Below are 22,924 nucleotides of genomic sequence, written 5' to 3'. Positions count from 1 at the left end.
CTGGGCCTAACTTCAATACACTCTAGCCTAGCTGATCATGCTCACAGTAACCACTGCCTCAGCAGGAGTACAGCCCCAACTAACATGCAGAGGAAGATAAGATTGGCTGGGAATGGATGGAATCATCAGAAATCAAATAAGGTATTAATAAGAAAGAAAAGAGAGAGAGAGAGAGAGAGAGAGAGAGAGAGAGAGAGAGAGAGAGAGAGAGAGAGAAAGAAAGAGAGAGATCTGATCTAGATGAGAGTAGGTGAGCTTGTGCTTTATATTCTAAGCACCTGGAAGGCTGAGGCAGAGGGAGAGTGCCATGATTTTCAGGCCTGCCTGAGATATAGTGTGAATACTCTATTTCAAAAACAAACAAAAAAACCCAACCAGTCAAGGTAGCATACGCCTGTAATTCCAGAACATGAGCAGCAGAAGCAAGAGGGCCACAACTTTGAAATCAGCTTAGTCTATATTCTGGGTTAGCCCAGGCTACACTACAAGACCCTATTTCACAACAATGAAATAATTCATAAGAAGGTAAAAGTACAATTGAGTCTGGATGAACTGAAAGTAAAATCCCACCAAACATCTCCAATCTGCCCATCCAGGAAAGGTAGAGATCAGGTAGCACAGCCAGAGCTTTGGGTGGGAAGGAGCTCCTGTGGCCACGTGAACAAGACGACCGCCTCTGACCACAAGAGGCAATCTTCAGAGTAGACAGCCAAATGTTAACGCTTATAAAGGAAAGAGGGATGGGATGTATACAGCTGCCCCTAAGGACTGATGATAAAGAAATCCCACCCACTGTCCTATCTCCACCTGTTAACCAGGGACTAGCTTCCTCCCTCAAGATCCCTTGCCTATCTCCTCTTAACAGTGTGTCTCCAAGACCTGAAACTGAAAGCCACTAGCCAGCCAGTCAGTCATGTGTCACTGGAAATCCTGTAGCACTGGAATGGAACCCGCCAGCCACAGCAAGGCTGACAGGTTACGAACAGTGCTGAGTAGGTGAGGCCCAGCACATCCTAGTAAGCCCATCTTCCCAGAGGCCAGACCACGTCCCATGTTTGAAGCAGTTTTGGGGTAGTTTCAGTCACATCTACATTGGTTATTTTAAGGAAGTATTTTTCTTAGAATCTGGATTTCTGAACCAGTGTTGGCCATGTTTGTATACGTTCTTCCCATTCTTTTAAGAAGAGATCTCACGTCAGGTGTGGTGGCGCATGCCTTTATTCCCAGCACTCGTGAAGCAGAGTCAGGCGGATTTCTGAGTCCGAGGCCAGCCTGGTCTACAAAGTGAGTTCTAGGACAGCCAGGGCTATACAGAGAAACCCTGCCTCGAAAAAAACAAAAAAACAAACAAACAAAAAAACCTCACTGTGCTGTGACTCAGGCTGATCCCGACTCTTATACTCAAGTAATCCACCTCCCTCCTGGGATTATGAGCTCATGTCACCATGTCCTGCTGCTTCTCAGGTGACTCCTAGGAAAAATATGGTATGTCAATCTTCTCCACCAAACAAGAAAATCCAGCAACTGAATCAGAGGATGACCAGGTGATAACCACAGCCCAGCAGTCAAGGCAAGGTCAGCTTGGCACCAGCCTGTATTCAGCTGGCTACTCAGCTTTGGGACATGATATGGTCCGTGTTATTGGCCCATTACCAACTGCAGCAACAAGAGAAGTCTGATGAGCAGGCATCCTCAGGGCTGCCCAACTCTTGAGTGACAAAAATCAGATTTTTGGCACCCTAGTCAATCAGTAAGGAGCTTGGTCTACTCACCATAGGTTGTCCAGGGTCTGAAAACTTCACTTTAATATCTTGCAGGTGTTTCAAGATCGGTTCATCATATTCCTAACAAAGAAAGAGAGAACTCTGAATAACAGTCCACCCCTCAAGGCAGTCACAGCTGCATGTGCCCCAGATGCTGGGTTGTCTCTATTAGCATCCTGTCTTTGTCCTGTAGTAACTTCTGGAAAGCAATGCCAATTTGTTCACAATATGTTCTCTGGTGGTGGCAGCAACACACCAAGAATCAGCTGCCACCTGTCTCTAGAGTGTCATCAAAGCTGGCTACAGGGAAGTCCCATGCTCTCCTGCCACCATGTGACCCTACAGTTGGCACAGTGCCACTAACCAAGACTTCTGGCCCCCAACATCTAAAATAGCAAAGTAAAAGGCTTGGCATCAGGGGAGATGGCTAAATTAGCTGCTGGTCTTCCTGCACAGTATTAACTAGGGAAAATTAATATCCCGAATCTGCATATGCCACTTCTGTAAGAAGTGCCACAGAATATGTCAAAGCCTAACACATAGGAGCCAATATGTCAAAGCCTAACACATAGGAGCCAGACTTACAATGACTATTGCTTAGACTTGTACAGTAAAGAGCCTACATGAGAAAAGGCTAAAGGAATGAAAATTTGGATTCCTGAAATGACATACTACTTACAGGTTAGAATGGTAATTCATTCACCCTAAGGTTGACATTGAGTTTCAGAATTTAAAGTTCCAAACCTCTAAGAACTAAGCCCACTAATGGCCACGTCCCAATTTTGAGGATTTTTGTTTTGTTTTTTAAACATCACAGGAAAAAAACAAAAAAACAAAACAAAACAAAAAAAACCATACCTACTAGCTATTAGAAAAACAAAACAAACAAAAAAACAAAATAAAAAACCAGACCACACCAAAAGCAGTCACATGTCTGACACCAATAAAGGTGCATGAACCTACACTAATGCCTGCCACGCTACACATCTGATCTGCATGGCCATCCCAGCAGCCTATCATGCATCTACTGCCACCCCAAATGGGATGTCTGAACATCAGACGAGAACCAATATGGAGGTATGAGAATAAGTACATGCACATATACTCCCATTAAAGTACCAGCACTCTCTCCCAAAGCAAAGCAAAGCAAAGCAAAGCAAAGCAATGTTACCAACAAGTCCTAATGCCCCATCCCTCACATTTATCAGAGCTGCCAGAAAGCTGGCCAGACCACACATACAACAGAGTGACTCCAAGAGATAAGCAGCCTCGTACCTAAATACTATACTGGAAACTATACCCTCATTACAACTGAGTTTTACTTGGTTTATCCCCACCTAGCAGTGTGAGCAACAACACCCAGGAGCACAAAAGAAAATACAACTGTCCCCACCAAGTACTGCCAAAGAAAATTCGGCCTTCTTCAACAAAGGTCTTTAGAGCACTGAGGGATCAGGGCTACTGCCCAAGTGCCAGCCCCCAAAAGGAGACTTTTCATTCATCTTAAAATGAATCCTGCCGGGCGGTGGTAGCACACGCCTTTAATCCCAGCACTTGGGAGGCAGAGGCAGGCGGATTTCTGAGTTCGAGGCCAGCCTGGTATACAGAGTGAGTTCCAGGACAGCCAGGGCTACACAGAGAAACCATGTCTCGAAAAAAACAAAAAAAAGAATCCCAGCAGCACCCAGTAACCACCACCAGCCAAGCTCTCAACATACAAGAATTGGGCATCACCCGTCTCCCCCAACCCGTCTCACCAGGCAGAAGCCCCTTACCTGTACCAGCTCACTAAGCATGTCCACATTTCTGAAGATGGTGAACCAGAACTCAGGGATGCCTTTGGGGTTCAGCTCTTCCACTGTTTCTGCTTCTTTCTCAGCTATGACTACTTTATTCTTCATATCTCCCTACAAAACAGATTTTAAAAGTCTTTGAAATCAAAATCTAACACAGTTCAAGGACTTACTGTCAGACATTATTTTAAGAGCCATTACACAATTTCCTTTTCCTCTTGTGTTTCCAAACCATGGAGTTGGAAAACACATTCATGGTACTATGTCCAAGTGTAATAATGAATATCCTATCGAGGGGAAAAAAACAGAACAGATGACGAACTGCCACCAGACTTGTGAGAGACTGTTCAGTTTGGCTTGGTGAGCTTCCTATCATCATACAAGAACGAAAACTGCAACAGTTCTAGCAGACACATATCCGGAGTCACATCCATTACCAAGAATGTAAAGAAAACCCCAATTCAGGCCAGGTATGGTAGTTGACACCTGTTATTCCAGCACATGAGAGGCAGAGGCATAAAGACTGCCATAAATTTGAGGGCAGCCTTGTCTATATACCAAGTTCCAGGCCAGCCAAGGCTATCTCACAAACAAAACAAGCACACAAACCCCAGGAAAATCTGTTTGCTGCAGGAGCACTGTAATCAGCACACTGCTCAACTTGGGTATGCAGTTCCCAGGAAACAGCTGAGGGTAATGAGGGTAGATGTACTGAACAAACACTAGCACTGTGATCAGATAGGCCATGCAGTACTATGGAAGGGAAACTTAAAACACAGCCTCAGGAGGAAGGTAGGTTAAGGAAGCTGAACCAAATGGATTCTGAATGCTTATCATGATGCCTGTTAAGTCAGAACAACATGCAGAGATCTTTAAATCATCAAAACGGGCTTTTCTTGGATCATTAGGAACAACCTAATGTAAAACCACAGCTTCAACCAAGTTCTGCCAATGTCTAAAAGCAGAACACTGGCTGGGTTGGTAGCATATGCCATCTATGTGAGTTTAAAACCAGCCTAGTCTAACAGTGAGTTCCATGTCAGCTCAAGTTACATAATGAGATCCTGTTTCAAAAACAAACAAACAAACAACTGGCATTACGTATATCCATAAAAATTAAACATATTTCCAAAAAGATCACTGAAAGATAGTTCTATTGAACCAAAGCTATCTGTTATCTAAACAAAAAATTAGGCAGATAGGGGCTTTGGTGTAACTCGGTGGTAGAACATTTGCCTTTTGCATGTGTGCCTCTGGGTTACATCCCTAGTACTTAAAAAAAAAAAAAAAAAAAAAAAAAGCAAAGCAAACCTCCAGAATATAAGTTAAAATGAACCTTGTACCATGCTAGAACTTTCCATGGTATGTGGATGAGACTGTCACAGAAAGTGGATACAATGTCATGATGCTGGTCAATCAGTTACCTGATGGTCTAAAGACTGAGCGAGGACGAGCAGCCTGAGGCTCCAGATGGCCCCTGGATACACGTGCCTTCTTCCCCACTGAGGAGGAAGATGTATAGCTCCCACCCATTGTAACCCCCACCTCCTCTATCTAGCCTTGGACTCTCATTGATTAGCTTTGTTCTAGAGACAGGGTCTCACTATGTAGATCATACTGGCCTGGAACTCAAGAATCTGTCTGCCTGTCTAATGCTGGGGTAAAAATCATGTTCCACCATGCCTTGCACACTACAACCAATGATTGCCTGCCTGATCTGTATTTCAACCCTATGCTGCACAGACCACTAAGAAGGGGTAGTAACTCACTTGTCATGGCAACTAAGCACACTGCCTCAGATGCCACAGTGTCATCATAAACTCATGTACCCAGTGGAGAGAAGGGAACTACTATAGTCCCACTCTACAAAGCTTTGTGGACAGAAACCATGAAGCAGAGCAAGCCCTTGAGGTCATCTCCTAATACCACAAAAATAACTAGGATTAAACACCATGCACAACCGAAACTTACAGCCAACTTGTCCTCCTCCTCATTCTCACTGTGCCACGCTGACTCTGCATCTGTGGGCTCCACGTCACCAGTGATGAATTCTCTTCTCTACATAAAAAGCCAAGAGTCCATCAGCACATTAGGCTCTCTGCAAACTCAAAAGCTGTTTACAGGGGCCTCTGCAAAGACAGTCAAATTCCCTGGGTGGTACTGTGTCTCACCCCACAGGAGTCACTGCATGAAGCAAGCACATTAACAGCACGCACCTTGTCAAATAGAGGCTGGTACAAGGCTGCATACTTCCTCTCCAGATCATGAACTTCCTCGTAGAACTTAGCTTCTATGTGCGCACACCTCACCTGGAGCTGCTTCAGGGCATTAATTCTTCTTTTGACAGCTTTAGGTAAACTACAAGAGAACAGGAAATAAAACACCTAGTGCCAGCAAACAACTACATACACACATACAATAAGCACCCTGATTAGAAAGAGCTGCTAAAACATTACTTGCAAAAAAGCCAACAGAAAAGAATGGACTGCTTGCTGGGCAAGGTGGTACAAGCCTTTAATTCCAGCAGAGGCAGGTGGATTCTCTGTGAGCACAAGTCCAGCCGATCTACCTAACTTAACAAGTTCTAGGACTGCCAGGGAGAGATATATGTATGTATGTATGTATGTATGTATGTATGTATGTATGTATGTATATATAGACCATATCAAAAAAGAAAAAAAATCAATCCCATAGTATATCAAAAGCAGAAATGGGGTATCAGTTTACAAAATTGCTCTCTTGTCCCAACCAAACTGGTGATGAAAAACAGACCAAAAAGCACATTTGCAATCCCAATCATGTGGGAGGCTACAACAAGAGTTGCAGAAGTTGAATGCTATTCTGGGATACACAGAGAACAAGAAAGAAAAGTGTAGGTAAAAGGTAGCACAGCAACCTAATATACAGATATTGTCCAATTCCCACCACACACAGGCACATACACCCACAAACACCACACACACACATACAGGAAAAACAAAAGAAGTGGGGCTCTGGGCATGGTGTTATGCACCTATAATCTTAACACTTGAGAAGTGGATGAAGAAGGATCAGATGTTCAAGGCTTGTTTGGCTACATAGTAAATTCAAGCTCAGAGTAGGCCACCATGCAAGATTTTATCTTTAAAAAACAACAACAACTACAACAATGACTGGGGCTGGAGAGATGGCTCAACAGTACTTACCCCTCTTACAGAAGATCCGAGTTCAGTTCCTAGCACTCATGCTGAGTGACTTAAAATTACCTAAAACTCTAGCTCTAGGGAAATCAGATGCCTCTGTTGTCAATGTGTATCTGTACTCAAGCGTGCATGCACAAACACATACACTCATAATTTAAAACAAAAGCCCACCAAAGAGATGGCTCAGTTGGTAAGGGCGCTTGCTACCAAGCCTAGTGACCTGAGGAGTTAGATGCGTGAGAATCACAAGGTAGAACAAGAAAACCAACTCTTTTAAACTATCTTCTGACCGTTACATGCATACAACGGGATGAAATAATAATAATAAAGAACAAAAGCAGAACTCCCACACAAGGACTAGACACAGGCTGGCTGACAAGGACTCAGGCATGTAGGCCCTGACGCTAGAACTGAACATGAAGTCTATGGGCAACCTTATAGAATTCTCGCTCCTAATCGCACCAGCTAAGAGTTTCTTTGCCTTGGTTCCACAGTTTCTTTTCTTTCTTTATATGAGCACTCCTAAAACCAAAAGGAAAACAAACCAACAAAACAAAACCATGCAGGGCAGTGCCTTTCGTCTCAGCTTGCAGGTGGCAGAGGTAGGTGGATCTCTTGAGTTCTGAAGTCAGCCTGGTTTACAGAGTAAGTTCCAGGATAACCAGGGCTACACAGAGAAGCCCTGTCTTGAGTATGAAAGGAAAGAAAAAAGAATTTAACCTATAAAATTGTTTAAATTAAAACCTGAAAAGTAATGCCACCAGGTGAAAACATGTTCACAGCAAATTTGAATACAGGTCCACACAAGCAGCCAGTGCTGGCCCAACAGATATGTGAGGCCGTGTTCTCACAAGCTATCATCACCCTGTGCCTCTGTCTCAGTGAGCAAAACCAGAAAACCAGACACCATTCTCAACTCCCTCACTACATCCTACCACCTACTCCACAAACAAACAAACAAACAAATAAGGAAAGCCAAACAGAACCAAAACGAACTGTACCCACTGAGTAGAGTAAACCCAGAAAGGTTTCTAAATGGACACAAGGAAATGTGCAGTGTCTCCTCCTATTGTAACAGCTAAGCCTTACCCAACTGGACATGGAGCCTGAGGTGGCTCATTTCTTCCAGAAGGCAAACAGGGAGGCCCTGAGAAGCAATGTCTCATTTCTACCATATAACAGAGCCAGGACACAGGACACAGGCCTCCTGACAAGGGCAAAGGTACAATTGTCCCACAGCTGGCCAAATAGCACTCTAGCTTCTTAGCCAAGTCCTCTACCAGCCACATGGTGGTACTGTGCACTACCAAGCAGACAAGAGGAGCTGCTCCTGAGTTATGAATAACACACCTGCTGCTCCTCTAAGACACGAAGATGTTTGTTCTGTTGCTTAACTGGCTATGGACTTACGTTTCTATGTAACTAGAAGGAGTGTGAGAGACGTTGTCAAGACGTTCCTGCAAAGCTGCCAGCACTTGTGGGTTCTGCATCACCTGGTCTGTGAGTTTTTCTATGAGGAGTTGGAAATGAGAATAATTATTTAGCAGTCAAGAACCCAAACACCAACCTGGATCTCAGGCTTGTCAACCCAAGCTACTCAAAAGGCTAAGTAAGGAAATGCCATGCCAAGACCTTCCTTATCTCAAAATAAAACACCTACAAGAAGCTGGGCGTGGTGGTGCACGCCTTTAATCCCAGCACTTGGGAGGCAGAGGCAGGTGGATTTCTGAGTTCCAGGCCAGCCTGGTCTACACAGTGAGTTCAGGACAGCCAGAGCTACACAGAGAAACCCTGTCTCGAAAAACTAAAAACAAACAAACAAACAAAAAAACCACCCACAATGCTGGACTGTAACTCAATAGTATACTACTTGCCTAGCATATGAAGCCCTGGGGCTAAATCCTTATTACCACAAATGTCTGTTAGAAATATATTCCAGGCTGGGGACAGCGGCACAGGCTGTTATCCCAGCACTCAGGAAGAAGAGGCAGACAATCTGAATTCTGGGGTTAGACTACATAATGAGTTCCAGGACAGTCAGGGATACCCAGAGATCTACAAAGAGATATCTCAGAAAACAAACAAAAAAGTAGTACACATCACCTAGTGCTTTTAAGCCAGAATTCTGAATAAGAAAAGAGGCTTGTGTTCGGTCCAGATAAGAAGAAACTGCAGCACCTCAGACCACACTTGCTTTAAAATAAACAAATATATAAATCCCCAACACATGTTTACTTATCTTTGCTCCTAATTTCTAAATATAGTAAAATACTTGTTTAGAGACTTGTATCTTAAAAGTATCTTTTGAGGGCTGGAGAGATGGCTCAACAGTTAAGAGCACTGACTGTTCTTCCAGAGGTCCTGAGTTCAATTCCCAGCAACCACATGGTGGCTCACAACCATCTGTAATGGGGATCCAATGCCCTCTTCTAGTGTGTCTGAAGAAAACAGCAGTGTAGTCACATACATGAAATAAATAAATCTTTAAAAAAAAAAAAAAAAGTATCTTTTGGGATGGGGGAATGGGGGCAGGGTGGGACAGGCAGGTAGATCTCTGAGTTTGAGGCCAGCCTGGTCTACCTAGCCAGTTCCAGGACAGCCAGGGTTACATAAAGAAACCCTGTCTCAAAACAAAACAAAGAAGTATCTTTGTTAATCACCCCAGTGGGCAGGTGGTGACAGTCAGAGGCTCCTGCCTGTAGCCAGCCTAGGTCCCAGAGATCACTGACTACCAACTTTCAGGGGCTGGTAATTAACTCTGGTTACACCTTGCTCCCCAGTCCCATTGGTGTTTGGAAGCCAGGGACAAGGACAAGATTAGCTTCTAAAGCATTCACCCACTTAGTTCAAAGAGATGGCTTTCCCCAGACTGCCCTCTTCCCTAGAAAGCCATTTCCCCACCCAAACCTACCTAAAAAAGTACTCTGACCTTCTCACATGCCTTTGTTCTGAACTTGTAACACTGAGCTATTATTTAGAACTCCCCCCTCCCTCCCCATAAAAGGAGACACCAAGAGAATAGGAACTGTCCTTCACTAGGTGATGGAGTTGAACAATTCCTCTCTCATACAATCCAGGTCCACCAGGAACTTAAGATTCTCCTGCTTGGACTCCCAAGTGCTGGAATTATATCATGGTCTGCACAGTCTGCTCAGAGACAGATAAGATTTTTTCCATTTTATCATTATTAGTGTGTGTATATATTCAATCAAATGTGCACTGAAGATGACTGCATGTGAATTTACATACACAAACATACATCTAGGTTTTGCTTCAGAATAAGCAGGAGAGGAACGTTGGGTGCTAGTCTGGTTAACATTCTGACACTTAGGTCATTTATAGTAACAAACTGGTTCTGTAGAAGAAACCCCCAGTCACACATGGAAACCCTCTATAATCACTGCTTCATCCACTGCACTGACCTGTATTACTGGCATTTTTAGCAGCTTCCACAGAATCTGTAGGGCCTCCATCTGAAAGACTAAAACAACAAGTTTACAAAGTATTATGAACAGAATCTCAGACATAGCACCAATTGGCATTTTCAGTGTTTATCCAATGTATTAGGGTCTGTACAGCAAGAGACTCCAGGTCAGGTGAAGACAACACTAGCTGGGCATGCTGCACCATGCCTTTTATCCTAGCACTTGAGAGGCAACAGCAGGTTTATCTCTGTGAGTTCAAGGCCAGCCTTTTCTACATAGTAAGTTGCAGGACAGCTAGAGCTACATAAGACCTTGTCCCCCAGCAAACACAGGAGTGGATGTTCACAGTCAGCTATTGGATGTATCACAGGGCTCCCAATGGAGAAGCTAGAGAAAGTACCCAAGGAGCTAAAGGGATCTGCAACCCTATTGTTGGAACAACATGATGTACTAACCAGAACCCCGGAGCTCTTGTCTCTAGCTGCATATGTATCGAAAGATGACCTAGTCGGCCATCAATGGAAAGAGAGGCCCATTGGACTTGCAAACTTTATATGCCCCAATATAGGGGAATGCCAGGGCCAAAAGAATGGGAATGGGTGGGTAGGGAAGTGGGGGGGCGCTATGGGGGACTTTTGGGATAGCATTGGAAATGTAATTGAGGAAAATATGTAATAAAAATATTAAAAATTAAAAAAAAAAAAAAAAGACCTTGTCCCCCAAGGAGGTAGGGAGTCAACAAACAAAAAAGACAACATGGTCAGGAATGTGTTATTTAAGGGAGACTTCCTCCCATCTAAAGAGATCACACCCATACAGCTCCCTTTCCTCACACCCAATACAAAGGCTGTTCTAATCTGTAACCCTTGCCAAAGCTTCTTAACTTTTCCTTTCTGTTTTGAGACAGGGTCTATCTCAGTAGTCTTGGCTTCCTATGGTGACAATTGTGTACCACCATACTTTGCCTCATTTTTAATTTCTAAAATTAAAAAAATACCTTGTATGTGCCATGTATGATGATATATACACCTTCAATCCCAACACCTGGGAACAGAGGCGGGTGGATTTCTAGGAATTTTGAGCCATGCTTGTGTACACAGGGAGTTCTAGGCCACCCAGGGCTACTACACATTGAGACTCTGTCCTAAAAACAAAACCCAACAACAAAAATTATGTTTATGAGTATGTCTTATGTGGTTATGTGCAATGCCAATGGAGGCCAGAAGAGGACATCAGATCCTCCAAACTGGAGTTTGTGAGCTGCCTAATGTGGGTGATGGGAACAAAAAGTTAAGTCTTTGCAAAAGTGGTACACATTCTAAACCATTGAGCTATCTCTCCAGCCTGCTAATTTTTATTCTGACAGTCAATCTCTTGATGATATAACTGGTCTATAGTGCTTAAGCCACTTCACTGGAACAAGAAGCTACCCTCTGGTCAGCAGAGCACACAAGTGGCCTTGTACAGCAGATGCAACGGTCACAGTGCTCTGCCAACCATGCAGCATCACTAAAACAACGGCTTCACAAACACAGGCCTGACTGGCTACCAAAGAGCCATGTATACCTTCCTGAAGACAAAGTTCTACAAGCCCTTCCAGTGCATCTCTGGGACATGAAAGCAGAGAGAGCTATGGGAAAATGAAGGGCAATTATGAACAAAATTAATGACATACGTGTATGAAAATGCCACAATAAAATCTATTATTTTATATACCAACTAAAAAAAAAATCAAAACAACACTCAACCAACACGGACCTTGCATATCCCACTAACAATCCTTTCCCTGATCCCTGGCAGGTATGTCAGATTAATGACATGACTTCACCAAGGGTGGGGAAACAGGGATTAAAGGCTAGGGAGCACAGATGGGGAGATCAATTTCTTTGCCAGCAAAAGGGAGAAAAAAGGACATTACCACTTGAAGTTTAAACTAGTTAACTTTGAATTCTAGTTTCTGAAATATAGTGGGCTCTAGCTCCATACCTAAACTTTGAGATCTAGTAAACAAAGTCTATTTTGGCTTACCTGTTTTCTGCCATCTGAACGCCTTTGTCCCCTACAAATGAGAAAGTTCACAATTACATTCACACACACACACAAATGTTCTATTACTCTTCCAGCATCATGATGGCACTTCACCAGTCATGGCAGTTGAGACCTTTTTGCAGGTGAAGGAAATGGAAATGCCCTGATGTGACCTGAAGTTATACGAGCAGGTACATGTCTAATCTCATAGACAGGTACACTTAAGATCTAGGTTTCACTGGACATGGTGATGCATGTCTTTAATCCCAACAACTGGGTGGCAGACACAAATAGATCACTTGAGTCTGAGGCATAGAGAGTTCTTGGACAAATAGTGCTACACAGTGAGACCATGTGAAAAAACAAAATTAAAATGAAATGAAAAAAATTTTTGAGACAAGGTCTCATGTAGCCCAGACTGATGACCCTGCACGTCTGACCCTCAGCCTGCACGTCATCCCCAGCACTAGGATGACAAGTATACACCAGCACGCCAGGCTTACGCAGGGCTGGTATAAAGTCCAAGGCTCCATGCATGCTACAAACTGAGCCAGACCCAAAACATTCTTACTGACACTAAAGTGACCAGACTTCACAGTAAGAAAACAGAATCCTAATCTGCCTTCTCGTTACAGTAAACCCAACAGATCCACACAGCAACTTCCTCAAACAATTCAAAAGCACACTGTTTGAACTGTCTCTCATAGAGACAGAACAATGTTAATCTATCTTTTATGCCACCTACACTGTGAAAACACCATGAGACACTCAACCAGACCACTCTGTAAGAATACTTCATCTCTAGGCAGCCGTCCTACTTCAAGAGGGTATGATGAATGAAAAAAGGACAACCATACAAAGCCCCTCACTCTTGCCAAGTGTACATAATGAGACCTTCTGAAAGCTATACTCCTGCTAGGAAAAACAAGAGACAGGAAAAACAGTTCCAGCAAGAGTGATGGGCAACTGTTTCACAGGTAACTAGCTGAATTTTCTATTAGGTTTTCATTGTTTCAAAATAAAACATGTGCAGGTGGTTCATGCCTTTAATCCCAGGATTTGGTAGGCACAGGCAAGTGTCTACATACTGAGGTTCAGGCCAGCCAGGGATACACAGGAAACCCTGTCTCAAAACAAACTCAAAATGCACAAAAACATGTCACATGTCTTAGGTAGGGTTTCTATCACTGCAATGAAACACCATGACCAAAAAGCAAGGGGAGGAAAGGGTTTATTCTGCTTACATGTCCACATTGCTGTTACCACCAAAGGAAGTCAGAACAAGGAACTCAAGCAGGACAGGAACCTGGAGGCAGAAGCTGATGCAGAGGCCATCATGGATGCTGCTTACTGGCTTGTTTCCCTTGGTTTGCTCAGCTTGCTTTCTTGCTTTCAGGACCACCAGCTCACTTGTGATCCCACCTACAATGGGCTGGGCCCTCCTCCATTGATCACTAATTGAGAAAATGCCTTATAGCTGGATCTCATGGAGGCATTGCCTCAGCTGGGGCTGCTTCCTCTCTGATAATTCTTGTGTCAAAATGACACACAAAACCAGCCAGTACATATGACTAGTCTTTTAAAAATTAAGTAATTTATGAAAGCAAAAAGAGTAAGACAACAAAAGTACCGCACATGACCAAACCCAGAGCAACACAGCAGCTTCCCACACTCAGCTTCACCTCCAACGAACCTTCCTCACACCCTAGATCTTTGCAGTCCAAACTCACTGGCCACAGATGTACATTCCTACATCTACCCTACAAAGTGAACCATTCTCAATTCCAGGAAACACTGTTGCCCAGATGTCCAACAAGGCTTTTCTACCGTATACTTTTGTTCGAGGTCTCCATTGAACACCTTAGTCAAATGTGGTTTGCCACCCCTTGCTATTCTTAACTTAGATGGCAAGATTTTCATGTAATATTTCTGGGTTAAAGAATGAGCAATAAACACTGAGCTGGTGACACACTGGCATTCCTTGCACTTTGGCTCCACAGTTACAGTACCCCATTACCTACCTATGGCTAGCAGCAGCTTCTCTGGACTGCATTCCTAGCCCATCACGCTTTCCCATTTGTACAGCAATCCTCAGTACATCAGTCTCACCACCAAAGACTGAGAAGCCACGCCCACTTGAAGCACTACAGTGGTACAGCAAGTCAGCCCATCTCTGATACATTCACACAGACTATCCTGCCCCGTAAGTCTATCCTCTGCACACTGAAACTAAGGCAAAGCGCCAAGCACACGCTCCAGCACCGCACCATCTATTACTGTGTTTACCAAACACTGAAAGTCATAAAAGAGCTATGCAGGTGTCGAGAGAAACATCCATCTTGTTTTTAAGGTTAAAATGACAGGTTTAATACTGGTTTTATGACTCTATAGCACAAAGCCTTATTAGGCAAACTACTTTTAAAAGGCATCAAGAGTCAGACATAATGATGCACACCTGTAATTACAGGACTTGGAAGGTATGGTTATGCTGAAGTTAGAGGCTAGCCTGGGCTACAAAAGAACCTGTCTTAAAACACAAAACACACAAAAATCCTAACGATCAAGTTAGATTATAACAGTCATACTGTTACTATGATACTACTAGAATATAGAACTTTAGGTTCATTTCCTTTTTTGCTCCAAACAACAAAAAAACTTTCAGAAGGAAAACATTAAATTTTTATAGCAAATTTTAAACTGGCTACTTCTTAAAGATTAAAAAAACAAATCAGGCTGGTGAGATGGCTCAGCAGGTAAGAGCACCCGACTGCTCTTCCAAAGGTCCTTAGTTCAAATCCCAGCAACCACATGGTGGCTCACAACCATCCATAACAAGATCTGACTCCCTCTTCTGGTGTGTCTGAAGACAGCTACAGTGTACTTACATATAATAAATAAATAAATAAATAAATCTTTAAAAAAAAAAAAACAAATCAAACAAACAAACCTTTTATGCATATGAATGCCTGACTGCATGTGTAGCATATATGTGCAATACCCAAAGAGGCCAGAGGAGGGCACTAGATTCTCCTGCAACTGGAGTTATGGGTGGTTTTGAGCCACCACATAAGGTAATGAGAACCAAACCCATGTCCTCTGCAAGAGCAGCCAGTGCTCTTAACCATGAACACCTAAACTGGCACTCCCGAAAGACAAAGAAAGGCATAAGCTGTGGAGTGGCATCACACTTCACAAAACCCACACTTTTATATATTATCTGTCTTCATAAAAGCCAAAGGTCTTCAAAGGCTTAACACAAGATAAGCACATGATTACTATAACCTAAACTGGCCTGAAGAGATGAGATGGGTCAGTGAATAAAGGTGCTTGCCACTAAGTCTGATAATGTGAGTTTGATTACTGAGTCCCATATGGAAGGAAAGAACAGACACCCAGAATTGTCCTCTGACTTCTACTCCCAGCACATATGCAAGTATGTGCACGGATATAAAGGAACTCTAAAGTACAGTATCTTGGTTCAGTCTGAAAGATGGCAGGCTGACCCAGAGAAGCTAAGGACATGTAACCAGGTCCTACAGGAGTGCTGACTTACAACTTAGGATCATGTCAAAGGGACAAAGGAATGACATGTTTTAAGAAGGAATCAGGAAAGGCCTCCCCACCCCCACTCCCGGGGAGGTTGTTTATGCTATACACATGGAGGTCAGAGTTTGTTCTCTCCTTTTAACCATGTGAAGCCAGCAGCAGACACCTTTGCCAGCTGAGCCATCTTGTTAGCCCGTAATATTTTTAAGCAATCAGATATACATTAGATTGGTCACTGAAGGTGCTAGGTGGTGCTTTTCTGCTTGCTTTTGAAACTTCTCATTAGTGAGGCCAAGGACCAAAGAAGAAAAACTTCCAGGAGGGCAGAGCATGTCTCAGTACTGACTCAATGCAGAGTTCAGGGCTTAGCAAAGGACTTGGCAGGAAACAGGTAGCCAGATATCTTGTCTCAGTTAATCCCTTTGAACATCTTGGCCTATCCTAAGCAATTTTGGAAGACACAACATGAGGACATTCCCTTAGTCACACCTGCTTACAACATGTACTGAAACACCTCCAGCAGAAAACAGCAGGTCACCTCACCAGAGATTTCTAGAAGCCAAACCACCAGGCTTCAGGAAGAAAGGAAAAAATGATTTTTTTTTCTTCCCTCAAACAAAATGCTCCTCTGGTAGAAGTATCTCTCTGCAGCATTTGGAAAAGTTATGAAAATATGAACAAGCAGATATTACGACAATTTTCTTAATCCAGCACTGGCTATCTCTTCTTGTTGCTAAGAGGCATTTTCTTCCCCCATATTTGAAATTACAAACTACCTTCCAAGACTCCAGTGTCTCAAAAGTATCTTCCCAAATCTGACTCTCACCTGCTCCCGCTGCAGGAAGGGCAAGGCCACTCACTATTTGCTTTACACTGGAGACCCTAGGCTGGAGATCTTGCATAAATAATACACGTTACTCTGAAGCAACTGAATGTGACTTAAATCATAAATATAATAATTATCTTTTTGTACATAAAGCTCAGAGCTAATCTTACCTCACTAGACTGAGTCTCCTGGACACAGGATGGAAGCACATTGTTACAACAGCTGACAGAACACAGAAAAAAGGAATTTAAGGCTGTGCAGCAAGCAGCTAGAATCAAAAGGTAAAGTTCACAAAGCCAGCTTCTGTAGTTTTCACACTATAAAAATACAATATGCCTCCTGTTACTGTAAAATTCAATAGCAGACTAAAGTAAAGCAGGTGAGCTTCCTCTCAGAAGACAGAGGAGACCTGACAGTTAAATGAAAACAAATTTATGCTACCATCAACTATGTCTTCAAAATGCCTAAAAATCCATTCCAAGACTCTGCTATTTACCCATTTTTACCCACCAAAACAGGCTTCCTGGTCTATGATTAATAACAGGTCCCAAGTGTAGTCTACGAAGCCTCCATACTATCACTATCAGGTAGTCCCTAGCAAAGGCTGAGGGTAGAAGGAAGTCTCTGTTATTTCCCTAGTTTGGCAATAGGTGCAGCAAGATGAAGATGATGACATCAGCTTCAATTCTAAATGCCTAAATGCACTTCATCTTTCTTGCAGTAGCGCTGGCTGGCCTTGAGCTTCCTGCTTCTACCTTTTAAGAGCTGGAATACATATACAAGCCAACATGCCCACTTACACTTCCTTTTAAGTAAACAAAAAACCTTGTACTCACAGGCTAGAAGTCCCCAACAGCTCATTACTACTGCCTCTTTTTCAAAACAGGTCACCTGGGCCTGGATCCAAGCAGCAAAAGAACTCACGGATCTGCCTATTTCACAGTGAGAGTTGCCCTTAGACCTTCAGATTTAAACTACCCTTTCTTAAAATTTTAACTTATTTATGTGTATGGGTGGTTTCCCTGCTTGTCTGTGCACTACTTGCAGAGGCCAGAAGAGGGTGTTGGAGCCCTGGGACTTAAGTTATAGACTATTAGAAGCCACCTTATGAGTATGGGACTCAAACCTAGGTCCTCTGCAAAAGCACACAATGATCTTAACCACCCCTAAATTAACTCTCTTGTCTAGAATTTTTTTTCTTTCAAAAACCAAAATTTTAGGTACTGGCAATTTTATTTTTATACAAATGCAACATAAACTTTTATACACAACATAAAGACAGCTAGCAGGGACTTAGTATACTTTCACTAACAAGAGGCAAATAGGAAAAAAAAAGTGAGATAGGATCTTGCTGTGTTTCCAAGACAGATTTTAAACAGTTCCAGAGCAGTTGGAAATCTAGGTGTATACTGCCATATCTATCTTAGCTGGGGCATTTTAAGACTCAAGTACAAAGTCAGACCAAAGTAGTGAACTACCTCATCTCTAAGAATACCATCCCTGCAGGAGATTTATTGCCCACTGATATATTCTATATACTCAACTACACAAAGCCAAATGGCCAGCTCACAAGCCATAATGGTCATGATTTCTGAGAAGATCCCAAAATATATACATTTTCCCCCAGAACTTTGGTAATACAATTCCAGAATTTTCAAAAAATGATAAAATCGCTATTATTTTCACCAGCTATTCTATATTAACTGTGAAAAACAGTTCTGGATTTAAAGCTAAAACACCAAAATGTGTTTAAATGTTATGACATTGTGAACCAATATTGTTCAACTCAGGGGGGAGGGGAAGATCGACAACTGAGTTTTACAGCATCTACTTTAGTTAAAATGATACAGCTGTAGACTACCTGACAGGTGAACTATACTCTAGTTCTATCAAAGCCCTGCTTTCTCTGAATCTTACTGTTCATCTGAATATTTGTTTCAATACGTTATTTATTTAATAATAAACATTTATTATGGGGCTGGAGAGATGGCTCAGTGGGTAAGAGCACCCGACTGCTCTTCCGAAGGTCCGGAGTTCAAATCCCAGCAACCACATGGTGGCTCACAACCATCTGTAACGAGATCTGACTCCCTCTTCTGGAGTGTCTGAAGATAACTACAGTGTACTTACATATAAATAAATAAATCTTAAAAAAAACATTTATTATTAAGCCTGAGCCAGATTAAATCTATTTGAATTTGAATTAAATCTATTTGATGCAAGGTACCATCACACTTAACCTATCAGGGACTTAATTTGCAATACAGGTCGAACACTCCTATACCAAAAAAAAAAAAAAAGAAAAAAGAAATCAGAACGTCCCAAAACCCACTTCTTTTCGAGCACATTTTGGATTTCCAGATTAGGTACGCTCATCTGCCAAACCTACAAATATTCCACAAACCGAACCACTTCAGAACCCAGGCATTTTTTGCTAAGGCACAGTCAGCCTGTTGCACCTACATCACGTACTATTGTGAATGAGTTAAGACACGTCAGGAGCTTAAAGGAGCCCCTGGTGTGTAGTAAGCGGAGATTAGTCACCGAGAGGAAGCAACTACTATGACAGGAAGGCGGCAGTAACTTAAAAGCATTTAACTTTTGGACTAAAAACTTGAACTTGAGTCTTTTTGCTGTGGAATACGCATATGCTCGCTCGTTACCGCAGCGTACGCGCCGGAAGCTACCGCGGAAATTCCTCCAAGAGGCAGCGAAGCAGAGTTGGAGGAAGTGTGGGCCAACTTGCCCCAAGGATACCCCCGGGAGAAGGGGTACTGCTGGCGACTCTGAACCCGTTAGGGGCGCCCGGGTCACTAAGCTGGCTCCGCCTCCACCTCAGGCTCAGAGAGTGAGGTCTGGCTCAGAGACCAGGGCACTGTGCGGAGAGCATGCAAAGCCCGGAAGGGCGAGGCGGCGGCCCAGTAGACCCCTTCCTTCCCAGGCGCGGTCTGAGACAAGGCGTACCCAGGCCCACCTCGCTGGGGAGGCCTTGTCCCCTCAAGGAACCGCCTGCGCGGCTTCGCGTGGGTTCTCGGGCGGCGGGAACAAAGCGCGCTGACCTTCAGCCGGGGGCGGGGCTGCACGGAGGAGGGACTGGCCCGCCATCCGCCGCCACCCGCCACACGGACCTCTAACCCGGTCGCCGCCCGCCTCTGCTCGCCGCCATGGCGCGTCGGCCTGCCCGCAACGCCCACCCCTCCCCGTCTCCGCCTCCTCCGCCCCAGTCCCTCGCCAGCCGCCCGCCGCGCCGTTACCGGCCAGCACCGCACCTCGCGCCTCCTGCGGCAGTGGCGCCCGTCCTAAGCTCGCTCCGGGGCTGCACCGCCGTGGTCGCCAACAAAACCACCTGCCATTGGCCGTATCGCCGGGCTCCACCCTCTGCGAGCAAAACGGGCGACGAATGGACAATAGAGCTGTTTATCAACTGCACCCAGGCACTAGGAGAGGCGGTATCCAATCAAAATCTGTTGAGGGGGCATGGGGCCCAGCCTAAGCCCGCGAGCTATATGTAGATAGAGTAGTGACGTGTGTTACGGCGCACGCGCAGTTCGTGCCTCTTTAAAGGGGCTGCTGGGCGCGTGTGTAGGACTTTGGGCTTGTAGCTTGATCTTGCTACAACCTCTAGGGTTTGAGCTTCCTGGACCACGTCGGCAACGCTTTTTACAGCTCCCTGCCTTCCCCCGGCCTGGGAAAAGCACCACCTACTTCTCAAGGCCTTCTGACCCTCTTGTCTACAGTGCCTGCCTGGCATGGGACTACCCTTCTGATAGAAAAGTTCAGCACATCTGTACTGGCTGGTTTTGTGTGTCAATTTGGTACAAACTAGAGTTATCTGAAAGGAGGGAGCTTTGAGAAAATGCCTCCATAGGATCCAACTGTAAGGCATTTTCTCAATGATTGGTGGGGGAGGGCCCAAGCCCATTATGGGTAGTACCACCCCTGGGCTTATTGGTGGTTTCTGTAAGAAAGCAAGCTGCACAAGCCAGTAATCAGCACCCCTCCAGGGCCTGTGCATCAGCTTCTGCCTCCAGGTTCCAGCCCTGCTTGAGTTCCTATCCTGACTTCCTTCAGTAATGAACAGCAATATAGAAGTGTAAGCCAAATAAACCCTTTCCTCTCCAACTTGCTTTTTGGTCATGGTGTTTTCATTGAAGCAACAGACAACATCTGATAAGAATAAATATTGCAGATAATGTGTGTTTTCCTAACAAATTCTACGAACAGGGCAGTTGAAGACAAAGCTGGGTATGGTGCAGCGTGCATGCCTTCAGTCCCAGTACTTGTGAGATAAGAGATACAGGTGACAGAATGAGCAGTTTGTCACTTCCAGCTATGTAGCCAGTTTAGCCAGTCTGAGCAACAAGCAACCCTGTCTGAAAAAGAAACAAAAACTTAAAACGAAGTGTGGTTACTGAAGGCCAGAAGGTCTACAGCATTGTTTTTCTGTATTACTTCTCTTTCATCCTTAAATTGGCACTATGTATAAACAGTTTCGTTTACAAAATTAAGGAAAGTAAATAAGCTCGTATGTTTTTACTTATATTTTTTTCTGACATACATTTTTTTTTCTGACATTTTGGTTGGTTAGTGGCTGGTTTTGCTTTTCCACGACAGGGTTTCTCTGTGTACAAACCCTAGCTGTTCTGGAATTCGATCTGTAGACCGGGATGCCCTCAAACTCACAGAAATCCACCTGCCTCTGCCTCTCCGGTGCTGGGATTAAAGCCGTGCAGCAGCACCACCAGGTTTTTACTTCATTTTTATTTGGGGAGTAGATGTGGTTAAATCAGACAAGTATATTAAACAGTTTGGTAGCCAGGGAATTATTTGGTTTGGACTACACATAATGCTCTTCTAATAATGCTCTGGGCAGTGTAAAAGTCCCCCCAACATATTTTTTAAAAAGATTTGTATGTATGTATTTATTTATTTATTTAATGTATATGAGTACACTGTAGCTGTCTTCAGACACACTAGAAGAGAGCATCAGATCCCATTATAGATGGTTGTGAGCCACTATGCGGTTGCTGGAATTGAATTCAGGACCTCTGGAAGAGCAGTCAGTGCTCTTAACCACTGAGCCATCTCTCCAGCCCAACCCCCCTTTTTAAATATTAAGACACCAGGCATTAGTGGCACACACCTTTAATCCCAGGACTCAGGAGGCAGAGGCAGACAGATCTCTAGAAGTTTCAGGCCAGCCTCGTGGGCCTGTCACAGAGTATTTCTGATCTGTACTATTCACTTTTGGATACTATTTCCTTGCTACCTTACAATCTGTATCTTTATTTCAATTCCTTGAATAAAACACTCAGACCCAAACAACTGGTAATAAGTTTAATAACGGTATTTCATTATTTATTATCTTTGCGACAGGGTCTAAGTAGCCCTAGCCTGTGAACTCATAGAGATCTATTTGACTGCTTCTGCCTCCTAGGATTAAAGTTATTCACCACCATGCCTGGATTAATAAAGCTATTTGAATACAGGCTGAAGCATAGGGATTAAGAGAGGTGCTCAGAAGGTGTGTGTGTGTGGGGGAGGTCTACAGCATGACACTACTTAATTTTTAGACATTAATAAAATGTTTAGTCTTTTTTGTTTTTTATCTACAGGTTTCTTGGTATAGTTCTGGTTGTCCTGGAACTTGCTCTGTAGGCCAGGCTGGCCTCAAACTCAGAGGCTTCTGCCTCCCAAGAACTGGGATAAAAAGCATGTACCACCATCACCCAGTTTAAACTTAATCTTTTTTTTTTTTTTTTTGGTTTTTTGAGACAGGGTTTCTCAGTAGCCCTGGCTGTCCTGGAACTCACTCTATAGACCAGGCTGACCTCGAACTCAGAAATCCACCTGCCTCTGCCTCCCAAGTGCTGGGATTAAAGGCGTGCGCCACCACCGCCCGGTCTAAACTTAATCTTTAACTATCACTGTAAATTACATCCTTTGTGCACTCTGACCTAGCCACAGGATCACATCAATAGCTGATCTTAAGGTAGGCAGGTTAGCCTGGCTTTCTTTCAGCAGCATGCACTCATGTCTTAAAAACGAGCTATCTTTCATCTAAGACTGTCTCTTACTCTATGCCTATACTTAAATCCAAAGCATGCACCATTTCTTATCTCTGCTTAATAAGCTTGCTAACTTTGCTTCACTATGACTTGTCCTGAAATTCTTTCCTGTGGTACAGTCAAGGTTCCAGTTTTACCTGAGTGGAGGTCTCTGAGGAGGGAGGAAATGCACTAGGCTGGGCTATGTGCCTTCACTGCTGCTGACAAGGGTAGCAGGGAGTGCAGTACCAGCCCAGTCTCCCCATGTCAATTTATAAAAAGCATTTAGTTTGGCTAGCAAATAAAGGTTACCA

At 43.7% G+C, this 22,924-nt stretch overlaps 1 protein-coding gene and 1 non-coding gene across 6 annotated transcripts in view; both read right to left on the bottom strand.

Moving 5' to 3' along the window:
* Nap1l4 (nucleosome assembly protein 1 like 4) overlaps positions 1-19,932 on the bottom strand; it is a 37,012-nt gene extending 17,080 nt beyond the window's left edge. For 2 of the 5 annotated variants that reach the window (XM_021167427.3, XM_085841137.1), the window contains exons 1-8: positions 19,833-19,932; positions 12,192-12,222; positions 10,161-10,219; positions 8,149-8,248; positions 5,773-5,914; positions 5,528-5,614; positions 3,539-3,670; positions 1,773-1,844 (exon numbers count right to left, since the gene is read on the bottom strand). In XM_021167427.3, the coding sequence (XP_021023086.1) occupies positions 1,773-1,844; positions 3,539-3,670; positions 5,528-5,614; positions 5,773-5,914; positions 8,149-8,248; positions 10,161-10,219; positions 12,192-12,205 (606 nt within the window). In that variant the 5' untranslated portion in view covers positions 12,206-12,222; positions 19,833-19,932. Of the gene's footprint in view, positions 1-1,772; positions 1,845-3,538; positions 3,671-5,527; positions 5,615-5,772; positions 5,915-8,148; positions 8,249-10,160; positions 10,220-12,191; positions 12,223-16,733; positions 16,779-19,527; positions 19,626-19,832 lie in introns of those variants that run through there. The other 3 variants (XM_021167428.3, XM_021167430.3, XM_085841136.1) reach the window with 3 other exon arrangements.
* LOC115031632 (small nucleolar RNA SNORA54) lies at positions 865-991 on the bottom strand. Its single transcript, XR_003837302.1, has one exon. It is a non-coding gene; the product is annotated as a small nucleolar RNA SNORA54 (small nucleolar RNA).
* Positions 19,933-22,924: the final 2,992 nt, after the last annotated feature.

The sequence above is a fragment of the Mus caroli genome, unplaced genomic scaffold (assembly GCF_978045245.1).
Source record: "Mus caroli unplaced genomic scaffold, Mus_caroli_1 scaffold_8, whole genome shotgun sequence".
Lineage (NCBI taxonomy): Eukaryota > Metazoa > Chordata > Mammalia > Rodentia > Muridae > Mus > Mus caroli.
This window is presented reverse-complemented; position numbering and strand designations above follow the sequence as displayed.